Below are 27,545 nucleotides of genomic sequence, written 5' to 3' on the forward strand. Positions count from 1 at the left end.
TGCGCCGAGTCGCAGTCAGTTTGGCGTTGGATCCCGGAGGGCACGGGGTCCGAGTGGCCACCGGCGCGCGGCGGGCCGGCGCGAGGCCGGGCAGCGGGGCCTCAGCCATGCCCGGGATGGTGCTTTTCGGTCGGCGCTGGGCCATCGCCAGCGACGACCTGGTCTTCCCGGGGTTCTTCGAGCTGTCCCTGCGAGTGGTGTGGTAAGGGCGGCGGGCTGTGCGGGCGGGCGGCCGAGGCGCGGAGGGAGCGGGTTCAAGCGGCCCGGGAAGAGTGGCCGTGTCGCCGGGTTCGTGCGCGCGGACGCGGTGCCCACGTTCCCTCGTCTGGGCCTCTCCACCGCGCGAGGCCTCCGAGGACGGGCGTGCAGCCGCTCTCCCCATTTCTCGGAGGGCACACTGAGGCCGGAGCGGGGAGGCCGGGCCCGGGGTCCCCCAGGGGGTCTCCCGTCGCGTGCGACCCGGAGGCCTGGCCCCGGGAGCCCCCGGGACGGGGTTGCCGACCAAGGGCCGTGGCCTCCGGGAACTGTTTCCTGAAGCCAGGAACAGCCACTTGCATCATTAGGGCGCTCGGCATGGAAATTCAGGGCATCAAGTGTCAACCAAAGGAGAGGATGGGAAAGAGTAGCCTGCCTGTCGTTCTGGAGCCGGTTGTGGCCGCATTCCCCGACGAGCAGCCAGGCTTGGCACAAAGTGTGCACCCGATGGGCAGTGGAGTGGGGCGCCTCACGTCTGCTCCCAGAGGGGCTGGGCAGGGAATGAGTGCGTTCTCGAGGGGAAAGGAATGTAAGAACGTGAAATACTGAAAGCGGCTCAGTAGTTTCATAGTTTTCAGAGCCAGGTCTCTCCGATATCATTTCCCATTATTTCCAGACCCAAAGTCCTAATACCACAAAACTGACAAAAGCATAAAATGTTCTCTAGTCCCAGTTCCACACCTGGGCTTGAATCCTTAGTAACAGCGTTCTTGCCAGCGATGTTCAGCCCTTTGCTGAAACGCTTCTGGTGACTGGTCACTGTTGCTTTGAGGTGTTTGGTGCTGTCTTTCCTTGTTCTGCACCGAGTTACAAAATATATAAATAAGTCTGCAGTACGTGGGCTTTCAAGCTTATCAGTGTTCACCGTGGAACATCTTGGCATAACTTGATTACCACCTCCTGGTTTTTGCATTACACACAGCAGATGGCAAAAAGTGTTTGTCAATTTCTTGTTAATCCCCAGAAGTGAACATTATCTTGTTAATATTTTAGCAAGCAGGTACTTTGTTGGTTTACACTTGCATGTTTCTGAGTCATGGTAGGGCTGCTGTTTTTCATCAGCCCACATTATAGTTGCCTGCTTATGGCATTAAATGCCTCTTAGATATTAGAGCAGGCAGAGAATTAGGAACAATCATGTAAGCACAGAAAGGATAAAACGCATGTTTTAAAAAAAGGTCATGCTCTGTAATTGACTTAGTAGATTTTTTATTGTTTTCTTTTAGTAGATCTTTTATCGAAGAAAATTATATTCCAAAGCAAACTTCGCCTTGCTTTGGGAAATGTTAGCTTTTTAAAAATTTTTAACTAAAACTTTTTTGTTTAATATTAACTCCTTTTATTTCATTCTGTAATGTTTTATAATGTAGTTCCTTGGTTTGCATTTCTGACCCTCCCTGTCTCTCGGCAGGTGGATTGGCATTTTGACTTTGTACCTCATGCACAGAGGGAAGCTGGACTGTGCGGGCGGCACGCTGCTCAGCAGTTACTTGATCGTTCTTCTTGTTCTCCTAGCAGTTATTATATGTACGGTGTCCGCCATTGTGTGTGTCAGCATGAAAGGTAAAGGGTAGCCTTTTCTATTTGATACCTATTCTTTTTTAATTGCTTTATTGAGATATAATTCACATACTATACAGTTCACCCATTTAAAATGTACAAGTCCATGATGTTTAGTATATTCACAGAGTTGTGCAGCCATCGCCACAATTTTAGTACGTTTTCATCATCCCCCAAAAAATCCTATGCCTATTAGCAATCCTCCTCATTTTTCCCCAATTTCCTCAGCCCTAGCCATCTACTAATCTACTTTGTCTATAGATCTACCTATTCTGGATCATACGGGTGGAATCATCCACTGTGTGGCCGTTTGGTCTGGCTTCTTAAACTTAGCATAATGTTTTCAAGGTTCGTTCACCTTTTAGTGTGTGTCAGCTCTTCATTCTTCTTATGACTGAATAATATTGGCTCAGTCGGTTAAGCATCTGCCTTCGGCTCAGGTCATGATCCCAGGGTCCTGGCATCGAGCCCCACGTCAGGCTCTCTGCCTAGTGGGGAGTCTGCTTCTCCCTCTCCCTCTGCCCCAACCCCCTGCCTCAGCTCCTGTGTGCACGCTCTCTCTCTCTCTCTCTCATAAATAAAAAGTCTTTTTAAAAAATTACATCGAATGGTTTGCCACGTTTTTACTTATCCATTTGTCAGTCGGTGGACATTTGGGTTGTTAACACTTTTGGGCTGTTACACATAAAGCTGCTATGAACATTCGCTTTTGTGTTTTTGTATAGACAGAGGTTTTCATTTCTCCTGGATGTGTGCCTAGGCGTGGAATGGCTAGGTCATGTGGTAACCCTGTGTTTAACCTTCTGGGGAGCTGGCAGGCTGGTTTCCAAGCAGCTACACCATTTCTCTTTCAGTTTATAAAGAGTTTCCATTTCTCCCCATCGTCAGCAGCACTTACCTTTGTCTGACTTTCCGATCCTAGCGGTCCTGGTGGATCTCACTGTGGTTGTGATTTGCAGTTCCTCGATGAGCATTCTCTCGTATGCTTACTGGACATTCGTATATCATCTTTGGGGATGTGTCTACTCAGATCCTTTGCCCCGTTTTAAGTTGGGTTATTTGTCCTTTTTTATTAATGAGTTGTAACAGTTCCATCTATTTTTAATGATTTTTTTTTTTCTCCATGTTACAGTTTTCTGCAGTCACTTTGCTGAAAATGTTGGGAGCCTCCCTGTATGAGTGCTCAGGTTCATAGGAGGAGCCGAGCATCATGGAGCATTAGTAACTAAAAACTGCAGTCAGAGGCAGGGCTGAATGGCATGCGGCCCTCCAGCACATTTCATCATTGCTTGAGTGGGGATGTGGGAGGCACGCTCACACACTCCAGGTGATGGGGAAAGCACTGGGAGGGAATAGCTGATTCACTGGGTGGCAGAATCACGATCTTGACGGTGTGGAAATGACCAACTGAAACTTAAAAGATGGGGATAGCTCATGGGGAGTGACAGAGAAATGTTAGTTGCCAAGTGTTTCTTGGCCCTCAAGAGAAAGACCACAGGGTTCTGGATGACCAAGAGGTGTGGCATGTGCCCAGTTAAAGAGAAATATATGGAAAAGAGAGCTCTGTGTAATTTAGCATGCCCCTGAAAACATGAATGCATGCATGAATGTCTAGAGCAAAGAAGGCCCCAGTTTTGTGATCTGTGTCAGTCCCCTCTGTGTGGCTTTAGCACTGTGGAGTTGTGGTTTTGGTGTGGTGGTGGTGTTTTTTAGAGAGTGCGGCGGGGGATGCAGAGGGAGAGAGAGAAAATCTCAAGCAAACTCCGCACTGAGCATGGAGCCCGATGCAGGGGTTGATCTCGTGACCCTGAGATCATGACCTGAGCCGAAACCAAGAGTCAGATGCTTAACCGACTGAGCCAGCCAGGCGCCCTAGCACCGTGGAGTTTTTCCATGAAGTCTGAATTTCTGAAAGAAGTATTTAGGTTGGTGTCCCTTCAGCTATGGTATCATCTCATTTATTGGCCCTTTCTGTTCATTTCCTGTTCTGGTTAGAAGACCCAGTATGCTGCTTAATAGTGGGTTCAGATCTGAAGCAGGAATGTAAGCTTTTTTTCCCTTAAATGGTTTTCTTCAGGTATTTTTGGTGGTGTCAGGGCACGTACACCGTGATGGATGGCCATGTCACTGAGGCTCCCCCTCGTAAGCACTTGCCTAAGGCCTGCCCCATCTCACACTCACAGTCAGAGCTCAGAAAACATCTGACGGTGTACGTGTTAGGCGTTATGCGCCAGTTGTTTGTGTTATGGGTGGGTTGCCTATCCAGCAGCCTCTTCCAAACAGAACCCAGTTTTATTTGGGACATCCCCCATCCCTCACATATGAAGTCAGTGCGTCAGAGAAGCCAACTCTCCACCCAGCTCAGGAATGATCCTCATGTGTCAATGATTGGTTCCGGAATGGACGTGTGACCCAGTTTGAGCCAGTGAAACTCAGGAGTTTTTTGGAAAATTCTGGGGAGTCTTTCCTTGCTCCTCTAGGAAAGATCCAGAAGCAGTAGGCTGTTTTCAGTCTGGGTGATTCTGTGGAGGGAGGAGCTGCTGAATTCCTGCCGTATGTCCACTCACTGCCAGGACGAGCTGACACAGAGGAGAGCAGAGCCGTGAGGGGCCAGAGAGCCGTGGCGCCCATGCCAGCTCTGCATTTCCAGTCCCCGGAGTCAGGGCAGGTCCCAGGTCCTTCCCGTTTTTACTTTTGTTACTTGTGGCTAGAGATACCACAACTGACCTAAAAACAATATTTTATAACTTATGTTAGTTTAAATGCCAACCCCGAGATCATGATCTGAGCCGAAATCAGGAGTCGGATGCTTAACTGACTGAGCCGCCCAGGCGTCCTTGTTAGTTTTATTCTTGATCCGTGGATGACTTCTGTTGCCCTTTTGTTCCATAAGGCATCTCAGTAATTAAGCTGTCACTTGTGCAGAAAGGCCATGATTTGTAGCTTTGCGCTGGTATTACTCTCCAAAGGAGACACCACAGGCTGTACGCGTTTGGGACCAGTGGGGGTCAGTCATCTTTACCCAAGACACTGATGCTTGTGTATTTACCTCTGCTCTTTTTCTTGGTCATCAGTGTAGCGTAGTTGGGAAGAATCTTGATATTGTGGCAGTTTCTAGTTTTGATTTGAGAACCTCCCTGGTGAAATTCTACTGTTCCTACCATGTAGGAGGTTTAATTAGGGGGAGGTCCAGCCTCATGACTACCATATTTTCCTGGCAGAACACCCTCAGCCTCCAGGGTGTGCCATTCGCTGGGTTTGATCGTGATTCTGGGAGGTTTCCTTGCATCGCCTCCGTATTTGTGCTGGGAGCTCATTGCTCATCTCACGCCGGGGAAGATTGCTGCAGTGTGTAGAGGTGTTGAACCAAAGATTCTGTGACGCAGGCCTGCCTTTTGTGGTCTCTGCCCAAGTGGTTCTGCCTAATGAAGATGCGGGCTGCGCTGAGGACATTCCGTCCAGCTCGTCAGTTCTGGGTTCTCAGCGTCACCGCGCCCCCGGGAGCAGCCGGGTGCACGCCGGTCCCCTCTTTGCCTTGAGAGGAAAATCTCTTATCTAAGTAAATGACAATGTTTTCAATGGCGGGTATGACTATATAAAGGAGGTTTTTTTCAGTATCTTGATTTCTTTTTGGAATCTTAGAACTCCGTTTTCTGCTTCCTAATTGCCGACTTTATCCCGTTCCCGGAGCGTCGGGCCCAGGTGCTGTTGGCGTTCCCGGCGCCAGCCCGGGTCGGGTTGCCTGTTTCACGGGTGATGGGCTGTTGTCAGCGGGCTCCAGAGAGCGCCGAGTTTGTGTGTCTGCACTCGCTGTCCTCAGAGACAGAGTGGTGCTCTGGTGACCTTGTGTTTTGTCTTCGTGCCAAACATGAAACCAGAGAGTGTCTTAACATTTTAAAATGTGACTCTGAGTAATCCATTCTAATCCCAAATCATTCTTTATGTCTTAGAAATGTCTTCACTCACTGTTTCGGGTTTTGGGGTTTTTTTCACTGTTTTTGTTTTAACCATGTGGCATCTTTATGTTGCTTCAATTAGTATTTATCACAACTTTTTCCCAGAGGGAGAGAGTTGATGTTTTACATCAGGAATTAAAGCACACGGACCTCAGTGGGATGCTTGGGTTTGTTTGAGACACACGGTGAAAAGGTTGCGTCTGCATGTTAGGTTTCTTCAAGCGTTCTCGCGCATCAGAATAGTTCACTTCCCAAGAGTGCAGACGTTGGTGAGGCGGAAAGCCGGGACTATGCAGACCTGGATTGTGGGGTTTTTCGTTGTTGTTGTTGTTGTTAAGATTGTATTTATTTATTTATTTGAGAGAGAGTGTGTGGGGGGAGGGGCAGAGAGAGAGGAGGGGGAGAGAGAGAATCTCAGGCAGACTCCCCGCTGAGCACAGAGCGGGATGCAGGGCTCGATCTCACGACCCTGAGATCATGACCTGAGCTGAAATCCAGAGTCGGACACTTAATCGACCCTACCACCCATCATGCCACCCTCTGGGTTATGTTTTAGAAAGTAGTTACTAAGCCCAGTTGGCCTCAGTTTCCTCCTTTGTAAAATGGGATGGTGACTATCTTCAGAGTCGTGAGGATTACAGAATAATGGGTGTGAAGTGTTTCACATGGTGCCTGAACGCCATAGGTCTCAAGCAGATGGTGGAGTTATGTTCTAGAACTCAGGTGACCGTGTATCTCTGTTGGCCTGGGACAGCTCTGTTTTGTGCCGGTTGTCCCAGCATAATTTTTAATAGCACCTCCTTCCTCTCTCAGAAGTGTCCCAATTTGGACAATGATTATATGGTCATCCCAGTTAGACCCCTGAAGTATCTTGAAACCCTAGTAAGTCTAGGAAATGAATCTGAGGCTTTTTGTCCTGTTTCCACCCCGCCCTTGGCTACTTGCTCTCAGCCTTGGGCATTGATGTCCAGTTACGAGCAGAAACCCCCAGCGCGCCTACGGTACTAACATGCTCTCCGCGCTCCGTGTCTGTGGGAAGCAAGTCTCTGAGGAAGCCAGGTGCCCGGGTTGAACATCTTCTGTGTTTCAGGAACCATCTGTAATCCCGGACCACGGAAATCTATGTCCAAACTGCTTTACCTCCGCCTCGCGCTCTTTCTGCCAGAGATGGTCTGGGCTTCTCTGGGGTCCGCCTGGATAGCAGACGACGTGCAGTGTGACAGGACGGTGGTGAATGGCGTCATTGCCACCGTCATCATCAGGTGAGGTCTTCGTCTTCTCTCTCAGTTCCTTGTCTCGGATGCATTTGAGATGTAAGGAAGCAGACCTTTCTGAGTCACTGCAGATAGCCCCAAGTCATGCGGGCTTCCTAAAATTGTTAAGTTGCACCTTTTTGAGTAAATCATAAAAATTGAGAGACATGGGTTAATATATAAGAAACAATTCATCTCCTGTTAACGCATTTATTGATATCATCTTCTTTCTTGCTGGTTCTCATTCTTCTGCATTCTATCCCTTCTGTTTTTTGTTTTTTTTGAAGATTTTATTTATTTTTTTGACAGAAAGACAGCGAGAGAGGGAACACAAGCAGGGGGAGTGGGAGAGGGAGAAGCAGGCTTCCCACTGAGCAGGGAGCCTGATGCGGGGCTCGATCCCAGGACCCTGGGATCACGACCTGAGCCGAAGGCAGACGCTTAATGACTGAGCCACCCAGGCGCCGCTATCCCTTCTGTTTTAAGAAGGAAGAAAACCCAAAGACCAATTCAAGGGCAAAAACTAAAGGCAGGATGAGAAGAAACGCGGCGTCAGGAATCGTGACAGGGACTAATGCACGGGATCGGGTTTTCGCAGTTTCCAGGCTCACGGTCTTAGGACCAATCCGGGGACTCGTGCTGATGCCGCCCGACCCACGCCACACGCACGCGGGCAGCAGATCCCCTTCACAGAGGTGCGTCTTCCCGTGGCACACGTGTCCAGGAACCGCAGTGTCTGGCATGTTGTTCCTCACATGTATGAATGAAAGACCCATCAGAGTTTCCCACGATGTGGCACAGTTCTTTCGGTTTTACTGAGAAGAACCCCAAGGCACTGAGGAGTAAGGGCCTGGGTCATGGCCAGTGGACCATGGAGAACAGGTTCCAGCTACTTCCGTGCCCAGGCTGCAACTCTGCCTACCAAGCATCTGCTTTTTTCTTTTGTGATCTTCACTTCTAAGGCTCTGATTTTTGTGTGGCCTGGGCCAGCCACAGGCTCATAAAGAACTTTCTAGGGACACCTGTGTGGCTCAGTCAGTTAAGCATCTGCCTTCGGCTCAGGTCATGATCTCAGGGTCCTGAGATCGAGTCCCGCATCGGGCTCCCTGCTCGGGGGGAAGCCTGCTTTTCCCTCCGCCTGCCACTTCCCCTGCTTGTACTCTTTCTCTCTCTGACAAATAAATAAATAAAATCTTTAAAAAAAAAGAACTTTCTAGAAGAAACAAGTTGCTCACCTCAACCTGGTTCTGGGAGATCCGCATCTGGATGTGGGACCAGGGTCATCATGCCTTCTCTCTCTGTTTTGCAGTTGGATTATCATCGTCTCCACTGTGGTCACCATCATCATCGTCTTTGACCCCCTCGGGGGGAAAATGGCTCCGTATCCCTCCTCTGGCCCCAACCACCTGGATAGTCATGAGTCGAGCCAGCTACTTAACGGCCTCAAGACAGCAGCTACCAGCGTGTGGGAAACCAGAATCAAGTTCCTGTGCTGTTGTGTCGGGAGAGACGACCATACTCGAGTTGCTTTTTCGAGTACGGCAGAGCTTTTCTCAACCTACTTTTCAGTAAGCTGATGGGGTCTGCTTTCGTCTCTTTCTCCTAAGTAAATGTCTCTTCTGTTAAGATGAATACTCTCTTTGGAGCTGATGGCTGATCCCCCTGTTCACGTCAAAGAGCTCTTGCCCACGTGTGGTCTGTGGTGTGGCGGAGTCGGGGGGAGACTAGGGGGCGTTAACCCCGGGCCCTGCGCTTGCGGGCCCCGTCTCTCTGATCGGTACGTCCTGGTGTTCCCACCTGTTTGTTACACTGTCAGGATTTTTAGTTCATTTTTAAGGAGCTAAATAATGGAACCTGCATATTTTGGGATGATTTGCCAGTTGTCTGAATCGTCTGTCCTCCATCCAGCTGGTCCTCTGCAGGCGCCAGGTGTGGGTGGTGTCATACATCCAGGGTGGTATCAGACCTTGTTTACTGCTTTATAGCATGATAGAAATGATAGATTATTCTGCTTTTGAAGGAGAGTTTGAATATGTTATTACAATGTAGGAAGGCATCTTCGTTCTAGAGCAGTTTCTTCAGTGATTTGGAAATACTCATTTTTCTTTCACATCCAGCGTTTTCCTGTAATGTTGTCTGGTAAACTGTTGTGTTCAGCACTGAGACCAGGTAAGGGAGACGCGTTCTCATGACGTCCTGCACGACTGCCGGTCCCTCCCTGCTCTGGGCAGAGTCTGTGTCTGCAGGGCCCAGGGCCGGCCCCGTAGGCTGGTAGCAGTCGCCGCAACAGCCTCCATGTCAGGACTGGAGAAGTGTGTCTCCCTAAAGTAACCTTCAAGGAGAGCTTCAGTGTGGCCTTCAGCAGCTGGGAGAGCCGATGGCTCAGAGGCCGAGTGGGCAGTGCCGGGTCCGTCCCTGTGGGGCCGGAAGTGCCTGGAGGCAGCAGAGGAGTCTGCCTGAGGGAGAAGGGGGAGGCAGGCACCAGAGACGCCCTCTGTTGCTGTCCTAGTTTGAGGTTCTTTTGGAGGCTTGCTGTAGCCGGTGAGTCTAAGTTCAGTCTCTTAAATCTCTACCAGGGACTCTGAACAAAACCAGGGCACCTTGAGCAAGAGGGTAAATTTGGGCTAAAATTGGCCATTACTACAAAGATGGTGAACTTACTCATCCATTTGCTCCCAACTATACAAAAGCTGTGAAGTCAGTTAAGTTACTTGAAATGAAATTTGAAAATAAAAGCTCAGCAACATTTCTGTGTTCTCTAGTGGATTTGTCTGAGGGCAGGATAGTAAAAATCATCAAGCTCACATATAGAAGGAGTCTTGAAAATACTTTTAAGGAACCTCTTTACACATACCTGCGTGTGTTGCGCGTATGAACTGTAGAAAATGGATTTTAAAAAGGAACTCCTGGGCCGTCCCTGCTGAGTTTGTGACAAGCCACTGTTTACATCCAGGACACAGACCTGGCGCCCAGCGACATTGCGGCGGGCCTCACCCTTCTCCATCAGCAACAGGACAGTATCAGGAGCAGCCGGGAGCCGGAGGGGGTGATGGGCCATTCCCCGGGGCCCCCCCAGGTAAGCCCCTTTCTGGTGGCTTGTACGGTTTTGACATTTACTCCTATTAATACATCTTCAAAAAACAAAACAGACTGGCCAGCAACAATTTCAGGACAGTTGGCTTGGAATCTGATGTGTGGCTTCCGCTAGTTGTGGTCCCTCGGGTAGAGGGAGCCCATTCCTGGCCACTTCACCCTCCATTTTATTTTTTATTTTTTTAAAGATTTTATTTATTTATTTGACAGAGACATAGAGAGCACAGATAGGCAGAGCGGCAGGCAGAGGGAGAGGGAGAAGCAGGCTCTCCGCGGACCAGGGAGCCCGACGCGGGGCTCGATCCCAGGACCCTGGGATCATGACCTGAGCCAAAGGCAGACGCTTAACCGACTGAGCCACCCAGGCGCCCCTCCTCCATTGTATTTTTAAAGCATTCTCTTTTAGGAAATTGGCTGAAGTCAGCATAGCAAAAATTCTTTCTGGGATGGGCCTGATTCCCCCTGGGCGTGTTTGCTCTCTTCTCTGGGCCAAGGGAGCAGAACAGTTGGGTTTTGCTGGAGGAGTTTTCCTGCCACAGCTGTTTAGGCTTCTGAAAGAGAAGGTTGCACGCGGATGGATGGATTTCTCTGCCCCTCACGCAGGTGCCCGGGCCTTCCGACTCTGCTGCCGCAGGGGCCTGGCGCTCTGCTTGTCCTCATGCGCTTCCAACTCAGTCCCTGGCTCATTCCAGCAGGGGCCACAAAAGTCAGCAGGGATTTTTGCTGTTCATTTCCACCGTACTTGCTGCATTCCTGTAAAGTGAGGGGTTCTAGTCCGCGTTTAAAGACGAGTTTCCCCTGTGGAAGTCTGCTGAGGTCTGTTCAGTGAGGAAAGAAAGGGGCATCAGGAGTTCGAGTTCAGGTTTATGATCTTCATGAGTTGGTCTTGTCCGTAATGGGTTCCCTGAAACAAAAAGCTGTTTTTCTTCTCTTCAGGAAGCTGATTTGGACGCCGAGTTAGCCAATTGTCACCATTATATGCAGTTTGCAGCAGCGGCCTATGGGTGGCCTCTCTACATCTATCGGAACCCCTTCACCGGGCTCTGCAAGATTGGCGGGGACTGGTAGGTGGGCGCGCCTGGGCCCCTGCCTGCCTTCCGCCCATCACTCCGACGGCGCCCCACTGTAGTTTCTAAAAATAATCCCGTTTCCCTTTTCCCAAAAACGTTCTGTTTTGAAATACGTCAAAACTGCGTGTGCAGTACCGAGAAGGCCCATGGATCGTTTATCTGGAGCCACCAGTCGTGACTCGTGTGGTCACATGTGCTGTGTCACCATCGCTTCCTGCCGGGCTGCCCACCCAGAGGGCACGCCCCCACCCGCGTTTCCTGAGGACGAGGGCCTCCTTTTACGGACTCCGCACGTCCCGCACCAGCGCAGCTCGCGTTAAGCAGTAGCTCCCTTAGGTTGTGGCCAGTTTCCCACTTGGGCCGGTAGGAGCCTTCAGAGCAAGGTTTCCTCCACGTGAGGCTCACGCGTGGCGCCTGGCTGGCTGTCGAACAGTCCCGTGGTATTTCCGGTCTTGCGTGCTGGTGACATTGCCTTGCACGGTAGTCTCCGTATTTTGTGAACGGCCCTCAGTTTGTATTTGTCTGATGGTTTCTGCTCGGTTGGAGTCAAGTACACATTTTTGGCAGGAATTCCTCGGGAGGAACGTCCTGCCCTTCTTGGTCCATCAGGAGGAAACAAGGTGCCAGTTTGTCCCATTCCTGGAGATTTTAACGTCTCTCCCGTTCTTAATATAATTTATTTTTTGAATATGTAAAACATTAACATGACCCCAGAAGTCAGAACCATAGTGAGAGGTGTGCCCGGAAATAGTGCAGGCCATTCTCCTGGAGCCAGAGGAAGGGCTGAACGTTGTGAGCCCGGGGCTCGCGGCTGCTGGGGAGGCGGGGGGCGGGCCTGATGTTCCCTGGTCGGTACTGTAACTGACACGTTTGCCTGTGTGTTTAGTTGTCGAAGCAGGACGACGGAATACGACTTGGTCGGAGGCGACCAGCTCCACTGTCACTTCGGCTCCATCCTGCACACGACGGGCCTGCAGTACAGGGACTTCATTCACATAAGCTTTCATGACAAGGTCAGTACAGCGGCGCCTCGTCCCTGCTCTGGGGTCGCGGGGTCCTTCGAGAGTGTGATGGAAGTTAGAAATTATCTCCCCCAGAACAGTGCGCATAGACGCACGCACACACACACACGCACGCGCGGTTTGCATGCCGGTTCAGGGGGGTCCCAGGCCCTCCCATCCCAGAGATGGAGCCGGAAGTCCTTGTAGAGATACATCGTGGGTTCTTACGCAGCCCACCATCTGTGGAAGAACAGCCGGGCCCCACGGCTGAACTGTGAACTGTTAGAGACGCCGGGCTGGCCGAACTCGGCCCCGTAGCTGCGCGCTCTCACTGTCGAGAACTCATGCTTCTTTCCCTCGCCCTCAGGTCTATGAGCTTCCCTTTTTAGTGGCTCTGGACCACAGGAAAGAATCTGTCGTGGTAGCCGTGAGAGGAACCATGTCTCTGCAGGTAAGGGGCCTGATGCTCGAGGCCCGGGGACAAGGGGTGGGGCGAACAGCAAACCGCGGGTGCCAGGAGACCCGCCTTTGCTGGAACGGAGGGTAGAGCCCTCGTCGGTTAGGGCAGCAGGTGTAGCCGGAAACACCAGGATAGAAAGTGCAGAAGCAAACCTAGGGCTGTGAAATGCTGCCTTTGGAGAAATGGAGGGAGTCGTTTCCCTTCCACCGAGAAGTGTCAGAAACAGACCAGCAGGCTTGGGTTCCCCGCTGGAGGACTTCCTCCAGAGGCGCCCGCCTGACTCTCGGGGGTGCGGGGCCTGCCGTGTCTGTCTGTCCCCCCCGCCAGCCAGCCCTGTCCTGGCCGGCCCGTCCCCGCCTTCTCAGCCCTGTGCGGATAAGTGGGCAGCCGCTGCCCTCCTTCCGTGTCATGCTCTCTGGTCTGTTCTTGGCCCTTGCTCCATCTCATTTCCTGGTCCTCACTTCCCTGCTGACCCAGAAAGTGTAGCGAGACGCCACAGTGTGAGCCCTCGGCGCCCTGCGGGGCAGGGCCTGCCGCTCGGGGTGTTGGCGGGGACTGTGCACCTGCCCAGGGCCCTGCCCGGGGCACCGAGGAAAGCAGACGCCTCACCTCCTCTGGCCCCCATTTCGAGTAATTCTGCAGCATCCCCCAGCTGGCCCCTGAAGGCACCGTGGAGTGGTCCTCGCTTTCTCTCCTGGCTTCCTGCCCGGTCTCTCTGGCTGTCTCTCCATTTACGGCCCCATGGCCCCCATTGTGGCCCCGTCTCCCCTCCCAGGCCTGGGAAGCAGTTTTCTACCTTGGTCCCTGTCTCTGCTCTCTTATCTTTCCAGTCAGTCCTCATACCGTCCACAGAGAACTCTTTCTAGAACGTGGGTCAGATGTTATCACTGCTTCTTAGAAACCTCCCTCGGCCCCCCCATTTACTTTTTTTTTTTTAAGATTTTATTTATTTTTTAGAGAGAGAGAACGTGTGAGCGGGGGGAGGGGCAGAGGGCGAAGAGAGAGGGAATCTTAAGCAGGCTTCTCACCCACTCTGAAGCCCGACACGGGGCTCGATCTCGACCCTGAGATCCTCTGACCTGAGCCGAAATCAAGAGTCAGATGCTTAACCGACTGAGCCACCCAGGCACCTCACCCCATTACTTTTTTTTCTTTTTTAAAGATTTTATTTTTATTTATTTGACAGAGACACAGCGAGAGAGGGAACACAAGCAGGGGGAGTGGGAGAGGGAGAAGCAGGCTTCCCACCGAGCAGGGAGCCTGACGCGGGGCTCGATCCCAGGACCCTGGGATCATGACCCGAGCTGAAGGCAGACGCTTAACCAACTGAGCCACCCAGGTGCCCCCCCCATTACTTTTTAATAGAAAATTCACGTGTCTTATCACAGCTCTGTTGATACTTTGTGACTTGACCCCAGCCTGCCTTTCCGGTTCCCGCCCAGAGCTCAGCCTGCCGGTGGTTCTCCAGTGGGCTGCAGTCCCCTGAGCTTTGCAGGGTATCACTATGGAGTCCCATCCCCAGCGGGTTAACTGCACTGGGTCCTGGGGATGCACCTGCCTCTCGGGCTCTGCCCGCGGCCCCTCTGAGCACCCATGTGCCTGGCCCTGTGTCTCCTTCCTGTGCTCAGACGCTCTGCCTTGGGTCCTCCTGGCCCCTTAGGTGGGGTTGCCCACCTCTCTCTGTTCCCTGAAAGCAAGTTTTCCCTTTAGTCTTTGGCTTAGGTGCCACCTCCTCCAGGAAGCCCACCCCACCCCCGCCCTGCAGCACACACCCCTCTCCCCTCTGATGCATCTCTTACCCTCCCTTAGCTTTCAGTGAGCCGTTGATAGCCCCTTGAGGACAGGAAGCATGCTTTGTTCAAAACCCAGGTACAGGGCTCCGTGCTTCATGGGTACTTAGAAGAGGTGTGCAGTGAGGGAAGGCAGCAGGTGTGTCTTAGCCGCGTCCCACACCCCCTCCCTGCCGACCGTGGGTCCCTCGGGAGCTTCCTAGGCGCCTGGGTTTCCCTCCCAAGGTCAGGTGTCAGGTTCAGTCCTCAGCAGTCTGACCCAGGAGACCGTAGCGCTCCGCGGTCCTTCAGAGGGACCTGCCCCCCGGCCGCCGTGCACAGCTCGTCCCAACGGCCTCTCCCAATGCGCTCTTTGTAGGACATCCTCACGGACCTGTCAGCGGAGAATGAGACCCTCAACTTAGAGTGTGGGGTGCAAGACTGTTCGGCACACAAGGTACAAGCCCTGGGGTGTGTGTTCAGGAATGTTCTGTTAAGGTGAAGCTAAAAGGGGTCAGGATTTTTCCAACTCTGACTCTCTCCCGGGAATGCTAACCATACAACAGGTAGCTACCAGGTGCCAAGTGCTGTGCAAGTAAGTGCTTTTCATTCTTTTCGTAGAAATTCTCATGACAACCTTGTGAGGTTGCTTTGGTTTTTTAAGAGAAAGGAGCAGGTTCAGAGCCATCGAGGGACTTCCCGGAGGCCACACAGTTATTGGAATAAGTGTCAGTTGGCATTTGAACCCCAGTCGAACGCTCTTCCCTTGACTGAAGTTCTATATTGTGGAGAAGAGAAGCTTCAGCTGAGTACAGGACCCCCGCCCGGGAGCCCCTCCCACATCCCCCCATGTCCCCCACGGCCCCCCGAGCGGCAGGCGCCCCCAGCACTTCCCTGTGGCCCGGCCGGTTCCCTCCGCCGGTGTCACAACACACGGTTCTCCTTTCGGTCTTACTGTGCGGGACAGAAACGGCCTGCCTCAGACGGACTTGTTTTCTAAAAGGGTTTTAATTATGTAACATGATGTTTATCATTGCACCCCTTTCCCTTTGTAAGCATCCGATTCGGCGGCGGCAGAGACTCGCAGAGGCTCTGTACCTTCTCATCATCCCAGACATAAACTCCGTATCCGTGAGCGGTGGCTCCTCCGCCCCACGCCCAGCCCCTGGTAACCTAGTACCCCCAGGGCGCTGGTTCTCGGGACCCCCCAGAAGTGGAGTCACGCGGCTGTTTGTCCTTTCACTGAGCACAGTGTCCTCGAGGTGGATCCAGGTGGTAGCACGTGTCAGAGGCCCCTTCCCGCTGTGGCTGAGCGACGCCGCGCTGTGTGCGGGGACCACCTTTGTTTGATCCAGTCGTCCGCGGAGGGACGGGGGGTCACGCCCAGGCGTCGGCTGGTGTCAGTGCTGTTGCTGGAAACAGGGACGGACAGACAGCTGTCCGAGTCCCTCCTTCCCGTGCTTTAGGGAACCTGCCCAGAAGTGGGGTTGCGTGTCTGGTGGTGTTTGCCGCGTGTAACGTTTCGAGGGACCACCGGGCTGTGTTCCAGCGCAGCTGCGCCACCTCCCGTCCCACCAGCGAGCGGCCAGGCCCTCGTTCTGCACGTGCTCGTTGCCGCTTACCTTCCGGGTTTCGGTGCTTCCAGCCGGACGTGCTAGCGGGCGCGAGGCGGTATCTCCCTGTGGTTTGGGCTCACGTTTCCCGGATGACGAATCAGCTTGCAGAGCAGAGCGTTTGCACGTTTGAGGGAATGATTCGGTCCCAGACGTTCCAGCAGCTCCTTCCGGGGAGAGGGATGTCGGGGTGGAGGGCGGTGGGCCTGTGCTGTTTTTATATACTTTGTGTGTTTTTTAACCAAAACCCGTATTACTTCTGTGGTGATCATGTTTTAAGTAAAATGTGTAATCTTTATAAAAATGTGTGTCCGAGCCAGAGCGTAGCTGATGGAGCCCCGCGGTCCCACCTGGACGGTTTTCAGGACGGGGCCAGACTGGAGCCAGACTGGAGGCTTTCGTTCTGCCACCAGTTAGAAGTGGGACAGTCCTGAGAATGTGAATTTTCCCCTTTAACCCTTAACTGTCTTTTTGGGTCTCAAGTCACAGAAGAGTCCAGTGTCACTACTGGGCACGTGTGAAGAAAAAGAGAAATGTTCTACTTTCTTACAGAGACACATCAACTCGCCAACCACACAATACCCAGCAGGATCCCGTGGGCTGGGCTGCGGCTGTGTTCTTAGAATCGGCCCGCAGCTCGAGGCTTTGTGCGTGCACGAGGTGCGCTCTGGGCCTGGCCCCCTCCAGCCCGGTTCCCGCCGGGGGCAGCTCCCTCGGGCCGGGAAGGCGGTGGTGGCCGCGGCGGCGGGCCTGAGGGCAGAGCTGTTCTCCGCCTCTGATCCCGGTCCCAGCAGTTGGAGCTCGAAGCTGTGCCGCTGACCGCAGTCTTGGCCCTTCCGGGGCTGGCGGGGGGAGTGTCTGTGTGTGTGATGCAGGCCAGGGCCTCTGCCACGGCCGCTGTGTCCAGGTCCCTTTTGGCTTCAGCTGTCCCGAGGCGGACACGTGGTCGGTCCCCGCGGCGGGTGGGAGGTGGCTGCACGGCCGGCCGCGGGGGAGGCCGGAAAGCGTGGTGGTCCGTCGGGAGGTGCTCTTCCCAGACGGTAAACCCGTCAGACCTCCTCTTAGCTTCCCTTGGATGTGGCCGGGGTCAGCCTTCTCCCACGGAACTCGATAGCGACCGACTCGGGAATTTGCAGGAGCTTTCGAGGCAGCCGCGAGTCTCCCATCTCGGCCCAGGATCTCTCCCGCTCGGTGCCGGGGGAGAAGACAGGCCCGTCTCGTCCACGGGGTGCTCTCTCCTCCGTGGAGACGGCTTCATTTTCAGGAAGCCTGGTTCTTAGGACAGCTATATTTGTTAGGTTTTATGTTTTATTTATTCTCTGAAATTAAAACCTAACCTCCCTAGAACTCAGCTTCCAGTGGCCTTCGTTTTGCCTCTGCAGAAACCGGATGCTTAATCAGTTACCACCGATTCAGAACTTTATGTTTTACCGTCTTGTTAAAAGATCAGTCATTTATCATCTAAATGGGACCGGCCATCGGGACCGTGGTCTGCGCATACAGCAAAATACCGTGTGGCTGCAGAAAAGCCACAGAAAGATCCGTTGGCTGGAACGGTGTTGTGGGTGTCACCCATTCCTTCGTTCCCGGAACTAGTCCCGGAGCACCCACTCCACGCCCATCCCTGCGCCGGGGACCAGGACCCCGGCGGGGCGCAGTAGCTGCGGCCGCCGATCCCCCGATGCTCACCTCGGCTCTAGGGAGACGCAGAAGCGTGCACGGCGTAGCCCTGTCACGGGGCCGAACCTGCCTCGTCCGATGACCAACAGCCGCCTTCTCTTGTCTGCATTTTTAGGGGATTTCTCAAGCCGCCAGATACGTTTACCAGCGCCTCGTCGACGATGGGATTTTGAGCCAAGCATTCAGCATCGCTCCCGTGAGATTCTAATTTGTCTTTTCTTTCCTTGTCTGTCCCGCGTCGGCAGCTTGCTCCTTTGCCCTCACCGTGCCGCCTTCTCTGTTGGCCCGCAGGAGTACCGGCTGGTGGTGGTGGGCCACAGCCTGGGGGCGGGCGCCGCGGCCCTGCTGGCCATCATGCTCCGGAGCGCCTACCCGCACGTCCGCTGCTACGCCTTCTCCCCGCCCAGGGGGCTGCTGAGGTACGTGCGGGTGGGCCGCCCTGCCGCCGGGACCGGCCCGGCCTGTGTGAAGCCCCGTTCCGGGGGGGACGGACTGAGGAGCCCCTCCCGGCTCCGTGTGAGCGGAGCTCCGCTCTCCTGCCGGTGCGGCGGGCGCCCGCTGCTTCTGCGAGCGGAGGTGCGGCCGGCCGGGGCCGGCGTTAGTGCCAGGGGCGCGAGGTCACCGTCTGGCGCCCCGACTGCCAGTAACGCAGAAGAGCACATCTGTCGCTTTACGTGCTGACGGAATTCGGGTTTTTTTCTTGTGGTGAGAACCTTGAAGATTTTTTCTCTTGGCAACTTTCAGACGCGCAGCAGGTGCACTGTAGTTGCCCAGCTGTGTATTCTGTCCCCGTCAGTGACTGTGACTTATTTATAACTGGGAGTTTGTGCCCTTTGACTCCCTTCTCCTGTCCCACAGGCCCCACCTCTGCGACCACCAACCCCCAGTCTCTAGATTTGTGAGCTTGGTTTTTGGTTTGGGGTTTGTTTGTCTTTTAGATTTCACATGTAGGTGAGGTCCTGCAGTATTCGTAAGGATAAAGACGTCTGTGTGACTGATCTCGTGGAGCATAATGCCCTCAGGGTCCATCGTGTTGTTACAAATGGCAGGATTTCCTCTGCTTTATTCCGTTTTCATTCTTTCATGGCCATCGTGTGCGTATACGCACACACAACCCTGTCTGATCCGCTCACGTGCTGACGGACACTTACGTTGTGCTTTGCACGGGCTGGCTATTGCAGATGACGGTGCAGTGAACACGGGAGTGCACACATCTCTTCAAGTCGGTATTTCGTTTCCTTCGGCTGCGTACCCGGAAGTGGAATTGCCGGATGATACGGTAGTTCTACTTTTCCCTTTTTGAGGAACCTCCGTACTGTTTTCCCCAGCAGCTACGCCTACTTACATTCCCCCTAGCAGCACATGAGTGTTCCCTGTTCCCCACGTCCTCGCGCACACTTGACATATCTGGGTTTGGGGGGCTTTTTTGTTTTTGTTTTTGATCCTAGCCATTCTAACAGGTGTGAGGTGAGATCTCACCGTGGTTTTGATTTGCGTTTCCTGCTAAGTAGTGATGTTGCGCACCTTTTCACGTCCCTGTGGGTCGTGTGCGGGTCTTTCTGGGGAAAATGTCTATTCAGATCCTCCGCCCATTTTTTAATCTGTTTTTTTGCTGTTGGGTTGTGTGAATTCTTTATATATTTTGGGTATCAACCCCTTGTCAGAGGATTTGCACATTTCCTCCCATTCCTTTTGTTGGGGGTGCCCTTTGCCATGCAGCAGCTTTTCAGTTGGATGCAGTCCCTCTTGTTTATTTTTGCTTTTGTCGCCTTTGCTTTTGGTGTCAATCTAAAAAATCATCACCAGGACCAATGTCAAGGAGCTTACTGCCTGTTTTCTTCTAGGAGTTTTCTGGTTTCAGGTCTCATATTCAGGTCTTTAACCTGTCGTTGAGTTATAATTTGTGTGTGTGTGATGTGAGCTGGGGGTCCAGCTTCATTCTTTTGCACGTGGCTCCAGTTTTCTCACCACCGTCAATTGAAGAGACTGTCCTTTCCCCATCGTATATTCTTGGCTCCTTTGTTGTCAGTTACTTGGGTGTATTTCTGGGCTCTGCGTCTGTTTTTCTGCCAGTACCATACGGTTGTGGTCACTGTGGCTTTATAACCTAGTTTGAAGTCAGGGAGCATGAGGCTTCCAGCTTTGTTTTTCCCTCTAAAGATGGCTTTGACTATTTAGGGCCTTTTGTGGTTCCACATAAATTTTAGGATTATTTGGACTATTTCTTGAAAAATGCCATTGGAATTTTGATAGGGATTGCACTGACTCCGGGTTGCTTTGGGTGGTTTGGACATTTTAACGGTATCATTCTTCCAGTCCGTGAGCACGGGAACATCTTTCCATTCATTTGTGTCTTCAGTTTCTCTCATCAGCGTCTTACTGTGGGCAGGTCTCCACCTCCTTGGCTAAATTTATTCCTTCATATTTTTTTGGTGCAACTGTTAAGTGGGAATGCTTTCTTATTTTTCTTTCTGATAGTTCGTTATTAGTTTATAAAAAGAACAGATTTCTGCACACAGGCATACCTTGTTTCATTGTGCTTTGCAAGTACTGCTTTTTCTTTTTTTCTTTAAATAAATTGAAGATTCGTGGCAACTCTGCCTTAAAAGCAAGTCTGTCGGGGCCCCATTTTTCCAACAGCATTTGCTCACTTTGTGTCTCTGTCTCATTTAATAGTTCTTGGCAATATTTCAAATTTTTTCATTATTTCATATTTTGTTATGTTGATCTGGGACCCATGATTATGACTGACTAGCTGAAAGCTCTGATGGTGGTTGGCATTTTTTAGCAATAAAATATTTTTTAATTTAAGTATGTACATTGGCTTTTTAGACAAGTTATTGCACACTTAATGGACTTCAGTGTGGTGTAAACATACCTTACATGCACTGGGAAAGCAAACAATTCATTTTTCTCGTGGTGTTGCAGTGTTTGCTTCACCGCAGCAGCATGGGACTGACCCTGCAAGACTCCCCAAGTTGTCTCTCTTGATTTGTGTCCTACAGCTTTACTGAATTTGTTTACTGATTATTTTAAGTTTGAAAAGTACATTTTTCCTTTCTTACTCAACATACTTAACCCTGTATAATCTTTGCCCTGATTATAAAAGAAATTTGTGCTACAATTGAAAAGAAGGAAAAAAGGGGGGAAAAATAAATTTGTATCCAACATAGAAATTTTGGAAAATATAAAAAGGCTGAAAGATCAAAGATCTTCTACCCAGAATTCACCACTGTAACTATTTAAGTTTGTTTACTTTCAGCTGTGTGTGTGTGTTTTACAAATTAACATAATATTTTATATACATTATATCCTTAAATATTGTTTGAGAACATTTTTTTTTTAGAGCTGTTTAGTATTCTGTCATCTGGTTATGCCATTTTTATTTAGTGTACTGATGGATATTTACATTCATTTTTCTCATTGTAAGTCTGTTATATTTATATATAAATATTGGTGTACTTTTTAAATTTTTAGAAGTTCTTTTTAAGTTTTTTGGTTTTTTTTAAGATTTTATTTATTTATTTGACAGAGAGAGAGAGCACAAGTAGGCAGAGAGGCAGGCAGAGGGAGAGGGAGAAGCAGGCTCCCCGCCGAGCAGGGAGCCCGACGCGGGGCTCGATCCCAGGACCCTGGGATCATGACCTGAGCTGAAGGCAGCCGCTTAACGACTGAGCCACCCAGGCGCCCCTCTTTTTAAGTTTTTTTAAAGATCTTATTTATTTGAGAGACAACACGTGCAAGAGAGCAAGAGTGGAGGGGGAGGCGCAGAGGGAGAATCAGGCTCCCGGCTAAGCTGGGAGCCCGATGTGGGGCTCTATCCTAGGACCCCAGGATCATGACCTGATCCAGAGGCAGATACTAACTGAGCCACCCAGGTGCCCTTAAGTTCTTTTTATTTTAAAATATATACTTGTACATATGAAAAGACATGAGTGACTTTAAAAATACTTGAATTTATAAATTGTGAAACAACATAAGACATATTTTTGAGACTAAGCAGCAAACAGCCATACAGCTTGGATGCATTTTGCTGTCTGAAAAAAGCCCTACACAAAAGATCTATTGTAAGATTCCATTTATGTGACCTTCTAGAAAAGACAGAAGTACATGATGACAGAAAGCATACCAGTGGTTGTCTGGGGTTGGGGGTGGGATTGATTGCCAAGGGACACAGGGAGCTTTTTGGGGGTGATGGAAATGCTCTTTTATCTTGATGGTGGTGGTAGTTAAAACAGTTATATGCATTTGTCAGAACTCATTGTACACTTACAGTGGGTGATTTTGCGGTGTGTACCTCAGCAAGGCTGATTTAAAAATATACACACATCGGGGCCGCCTGGGTGGCTCAGTCGGCGAAACATCCGCCTTCAGCTCAGGTCAAGCCCCACATGGGGCTCCCTGCTCAGTGGGGAGTCTGCTTCTCCCTCTGCTCATGCTCTCTCAGGAAAAAAAAAAAAGTCTGTACCCAGGTTGAGAAACGAGCAGTCCGTGCCTTCGAAATTCCCCAAGCATCCTCTCCTTTCCTGTCCACAGAACGTCACCATCCTGATCTTTGTGAAAATTCTTCCTTTGCTTTAAGGTAGTTTTACCACCTATATGCAGGTCTCCACATAATAGTTTGGATTTGTATGGTTTTGAAATTTATTTTTTTGAAATTTATAGAACTAGAATTGTACTTAATTTTATTCTGTGACTTCCCTTTTTTGTTCCCCATTGTTTGATGCCTGTAAGACGTGATTCTGACCGTTCTGGTTCTGTCTTGTTGTACATCGATCACAAATGGTCTGTGTCACTGGTTGTTTGGACGCCCTGTGGTTGTAGAAGGAGGTGGGAATTCCTAGCACGGCGTGTGCACACGCTCCCCCTTCGCGTGACACACCCGTGTTCCTGCGCCAGTTTACGTGTGCCCTCAGTGAGTTCGCCCCGCTCCACATTCCCACCGACCGTCAATCTCAGACTTAAAACTTTTTTGCCAGTGCGATGGGTGTGCAGTGATGTTTCATTGTGGTTTGATTTGCATGTCCGTGATTGCTAATGAAATTGGGGCTCTTTTCATGTATTTATTGGCTGTTGGGTTTCCACTTTTGTGATGTTCTTTTTGGCTAAAAAGCATGTTGGCTATTCTTAGCCCTTGACGCCTCCATGTCAATTTTAGAATCATTTTGCAAGTTCCATAAACAAAAAGCTTAGCCTTTTTATTTCAGCTGCCTTTATTTTCTAGTTCAATTGAGAGGTAAGTGACGTATTACTGAATTTTCCCACCTTTGAACATGAAATCACTTTTCAGATATTTAGGGACTCTTGAATTATCTTTCAATTTTTTATGATTTTCTCCATAGTCTTACACATCTTTTGCTGACATATATCAATCTCATAGAAATTTGTCTTTTGATCGTGTATCCAACAGCCTTGTTAAATTTGCTTATTAATTATAATTCATCTGCAGATGCTTTTTTTTTTTTTACTGTATAAACTAATTTCATGAATGACAGTTTTGTCTTTTTGCCTTTCGGGGCTGATAGGATCACCATTAAAATGTCCTGTGTCCCTTTGCCCTTGGTCCCTTCCACCCACCCCCCAGGTGCACAAGGATTTTTTTTGTCACTATAGTTTTGCCTTTTTCAGAATGTCATAAAAATGGAATCCTACAATATGCATGATTGTGTTGCATTTTCTTTTACTCAGTAAGATGCATCCAGGTTATGTGAGTGCTTGCTTTAATCTTAAGTGTATGGTCTTCAGTGTTCTCGATTGAAAGTTTTAGATTCTCAAATCTATGAAGGCCTAGACTGCCTCTTCTCTGTTCTCCCACTTTCAGAGCCTCCCATCAGGCATCGCGCCCCCTTGCTCTTGTTTCGCATCTCCAACCTCTCGTTCATACCTCTGTATCTTTGCTTTTAGTGCTACGATCTGGATAGTTCTTCAGGTCTGTTTACTAGTTCACTGATTCTCTCTTCAGTGCTTATGATGATCTGTTAAAACTATTGCCTTATAATGGAATTTTCATACAAAAATTAAAAATTTAAACCAAAGTAAAGAGAATAGTATAATAAGCCACCATTTCATCAGCTTCAATAATTTGTTAACATGACTGACCAATCTTCATGTACCCCACCGTATTGCCCACAGATCCCCGTGGCCAGAGTACCTTGAAGCAAACCTGAGACCTATCATTCATCTGTAAATACCCTAATATGTCTCCAAAGCATAGAGCACTTAAAATTTGATTCCAATAATTGATCATGTTCTCCTAATTATCTCATAAATGTTTTACAGTTGATTTCTTTAAATTCCAAACAAGGTTGGATTGGATGTCCTGTGTCCCTTTGCCACTGGTCCCTTCCACCCACCCCCCAGCAGTGGGTTTGTCTTGGAACTGTATTTTTGTTTTTAAATCAGATTTAAAAGCATGTGTACAAGGGATCCACACAGACACGGAAATTCTGTAACTCTCCTTTAATGTATAGATATTTCAGTTCCCTCTTTATTTCTGAAACCAGGTTAGTTCTGGAAAATCCACATTCTGGATTTCTCTTGCATATTCACCGTGTCACTTAACATGTTCCTCTGTACTGTTGGCTGTATGTCCTAGAAAACACAGACTGATGGATCAGTTTCAAAATGACTGCTGAAGGCAGTTTGAGATTTTTTTTTGCAGTTTGTTTTGTTCTTATGTAATACTCCCACTAGGGATGTACAGCCAAATTTCTGTTGTTGTAGTCACTTGAAATAATTCTTCTGTTTGGTTAATAGTACTGTTTAGGTTTGTTTGTTTCATTTGGCATTTGATTTTAGGAATTGCTTTTAATTTTTACAATTATATAAACCAATGACATAGTTCCACAGACAACTCTATAAACAAGTTACATTCAGAAATGTCCCTTTCTGTCCTTGTTCCCTGAGGTAGCCATTAGTGTTTGACTTAGTTTTCCATTAGTCTCATTTATATATGAAAGCAAGTATGTGTATCTTTGCATCCCTTTTCCTGCATACCCTTCATGCCCTTGTGCATCTGCTTGTTTTGACTTGACCACACATCCTGAGATCACCCCCCACCGCACACTGCAGCCGTGAAGGACTCGGTACTGTGCGGGCGGCCGGAGTTTGTGAATTGAACTGTTCTCCACAGATGGACATTTGGGGTTGGAGCCTCTGCTATGACAAGCAGTAAGAGCTGCAGTGAATAGCCTTTTGCGTCTTTTTACCATTTTGCCAGAGCGTCTTTGTTAGATTCCTCCAAGCAGGGGTCGCTGGGTCAAAGGATGCAAGCACAGGCTTGCTCCGTCTGCCATCTTAATCTGGTTGGTGGATGTTGTGGCTTTACTAGAATCTGGCAAATGAGTTGCTGTGATCGGAGTATCTCCATTTTACTTCTCTTTTCCTTTAAAGGGTAGAGAACAGTTTTATACTCTGAAAACTTACCTCACTGACCTGGCAAAGTGACTTGATTTCCCTTTGGAGTTCTTTGTGGGCAATATAATCCTGATGAAACTTCACTAATTTTTTTTTTTTCTGAAATTTCAGCAAATCCCTTTATGAATACTCTAAGAACTTCATCGTGTCACTTGTCCTAGGCAAGGATGTCATTCCCAGGTGAGTCAGCTGGATGCTTCATCTGGGCTTGCAGCAGCTGAAAGACCAAGTACTGAGCCTCAATCTGGTCTTTTGCTAATAAACAGGTTAAGTGTGACTAACCTGGAAGATCTGAAGAAGAGAATCTTGCGAGTGATTGCTCACTGTAACAAGCCCAAGGTAACTTGCGGGGCCCCGTAAGAGGATCTAAGGAGGTTGAGGCTGTGTGTGCCAAGGAGAGTTTGTTTCTAAATTCAGAGCCTCTCTGACCGGGGCAGCTGATGCTGTTGCCTGGAGCTCGTTCGACCCTCCATACAGGCTTCTGTCTGCTCGTCTACAGATGCTGCTGAAGAAAGCACACGGCCGAGTCGGTCATGAAATGCCAGTTAGAAAATACTATAGTAGAACCATCCCTGTTCTAGTTAAGTGATTTGCTTTCTGTCATACTCTCTTAGCCCTGTCTTGTGACCAACAGTATTTTGATGCTTTTGGTCCCAAAGCTTAGAAAATAAGGCTGCCGAACAGAGTTTAAGAAGTACTAGTGTATGTATACTGTGCAATATTATGGTCGTTAAAAATGGTGACGTAAGGTTTTGTTTACCACTAGAGAAAGATAGCAGTGATGTATTGAAAAGGTTTTTTTTAAAGGGCAGGTCTAAAAATGATTCTTCAGGGATCTATCCCCTAAGGCAGGGTATATAAAGAGTTTTTAGAAGTGATTTTAACCAATTTTCTGACATTTTTTATTGTTGTTACTCAAATTCTTTTAAAATAAGCTGCTCCTTACCCCCAACTATCCCCCCCCCCCCTGAGTTTTAAAAATTAATAAATGTCATGAAGGGAAAGAGTAAAGCTCGTCGGCAGGATTTGGTTTTTACGTATCGCTTCATGTTTGATATGGCTTCATGGCCCAAGAGATGCAGGAGTTTAGGCCACTGACCTCCACGGCCCTAAGATCCAGGATTTAGAAAGACCATTGGTCTGAGCTCTGAGGGTCACCGTCCTCCGGCACGAGCTTCTGGGGCCGTGGTCTGTGTTGACAGTGAAAGCGTCACAGAGTAACAAGCAGGCTGCCTTCTTGGGTCTCTCGGCCAGTACCAGATTTTGCTGTACGGGTGTTGGTATGAGCTGTTCGGAGGAAGCCCGGATAACTTTCCGACGGAGCTGGACGGGGGCGCCCAGGGAGACCTGACGCAGCCGCTTCTGGGGGAGCAGAGCCTGCTGACGCGCGGGTCCCCGACCTACAGCTTCTCCAGCGACTCCCCCTTGGAGTCCCCCACCAAGTATCCCCCTCTCTACCCTCCCGGCAGGATCATCCACCTGGAGGAAGAAGGTGCTTCAGGGAGGTAAGTGCAGGCCGCGTGGGCACGGAGCTGACGGGGCTCAGTCCACACAGATCGAGAAAACACAGGTTTCAGCCTAAAGGGCCGCTCGGCTAGTTCACCTTCTGTCTTTCCCAGGTTTTGGCGTTCTGCTGCTCAGTACAGTGCCAGGTGGTCACACGAATCACAATTCAGCAAAATACTCATCGGTCCCAAGATGTTGACAGACCATATGCCCCACGTCCTGATGAAAGCCTTGGACAGCGTGGTGTCGGACAGGGCCGGCTACGTCTTCTGCCCAGCCCGAGGCGGCTCGAACGTGGACATGGTGTAACCGGGGCTCATGCAAAGTGCTCCGGGAAACAGCCTGACACTTCTGTTGTTAAACTGACAAAAATCAGTGATTCCCATGATGCCAGGACCTTGGATGTCCATTGGTAGAAATTGGATGGTCTTCTAAAATCACTGAATAATTTGGGGAGTCCTTTTGATCCCAGTGTTAGCAGGATCAGTTATCAGGAGAGAGCACGGAGAGGATGGGGCTCACGTAGGAAGCTTCGGGAAGCTCCAGGGCCATTCCTTGGTGATCTGAGAACTGCCCCCAGGAAAGGGTGGGAACCCAAGGGCAGGTTTAAGACCCTGATGGATCCGTAGCTTCCCACCCCTGACGCCACCTTGTCACTGACGGGGTCTTAACCACTGTTGAGAGGAGTCTGACCTGGGCATACAGCTGTGCAATTTATTTTGCAAACTGGATTTTCCTGGCTGCACAGATGGGCTTTCTCCTGGGTGGCCCTGAGGTCGGGCTGCGAACTGGGACCCCTGCCCCTGAGCACTGAGTCTCCACATCAAGCTCACTGCTTCATTTGCACATAATAATCTGGCTTTTGGAGGTCAGCCAGTGGATTCAGAGGGAGTTAATAAAGCACTTACACGTG

The 27,545-nt window shown here is 50.0% G+C and overlaps 1 protein-coding gene across 4 annotated transcripts; it reads left to right on the forward strand.

The window, feature by feature from the left end:
- Positions 1-27,545, forward strand: DAGLB (diacylglycerol lipase beta). Of its 4 annotated transcripts, none has more exons than XM_032394133.1 (15): positions 1-202; positions 1,667-1,818; positions 6,862-7,033; positions 8,334-8,592; positions 9,978-10,100; positions 11,054-11,181; positions 12,074-12,200; positions 12,556-12,639; positions 14,797-14,874; positions 17,826-17,906; positions 18,002-18,129; positions 25,238-25,306; positions 25,393-25,465; positions 26,596-26,631; positions 26,746-27,545. In XM_032394133.1, exons 1-15 carry the CDS (start codon positions 108-110, stop codon positions 27,046-27,048), a joined length of 1,908 nt encoding a protein of 635 aa, XP_032250024.1. In that variant the 5' UTR covers positions 1-107; the 3' UTR covers positions 27,049-27,545. The 4 variants fall into 4 exon arrangements, with proteins under 4 accessions (XP_032250024.1, XP_032250021.1, XP_032250022.1 ...); XM_032394130.1 differs by having other exon boundaries at positions 26,381-26,631; positions 26,746-27,030; XM_032394131.1 differs by lacking the exon at positions 14,797-14,874 and having other exon boundaries at positions 26,381-26,631; positions 26,746-27,030.

The sequence above is a fragment of the Phoca vitulina genome, unplaced genomic scaffold (genome assembly GCF_004348235.1).
Source record: "Phoca vitulina isolate PV1807 unplaced genomic scaffold, GSC_HSeal_1.0 scaffold79, whole genome shotgun sequence".
Lineage (NCBI taxonomy): Eukaryota > Metazoa > Chordata > Mammalia > Carnivora > Phocidae > Phoca > Phoca vitulina.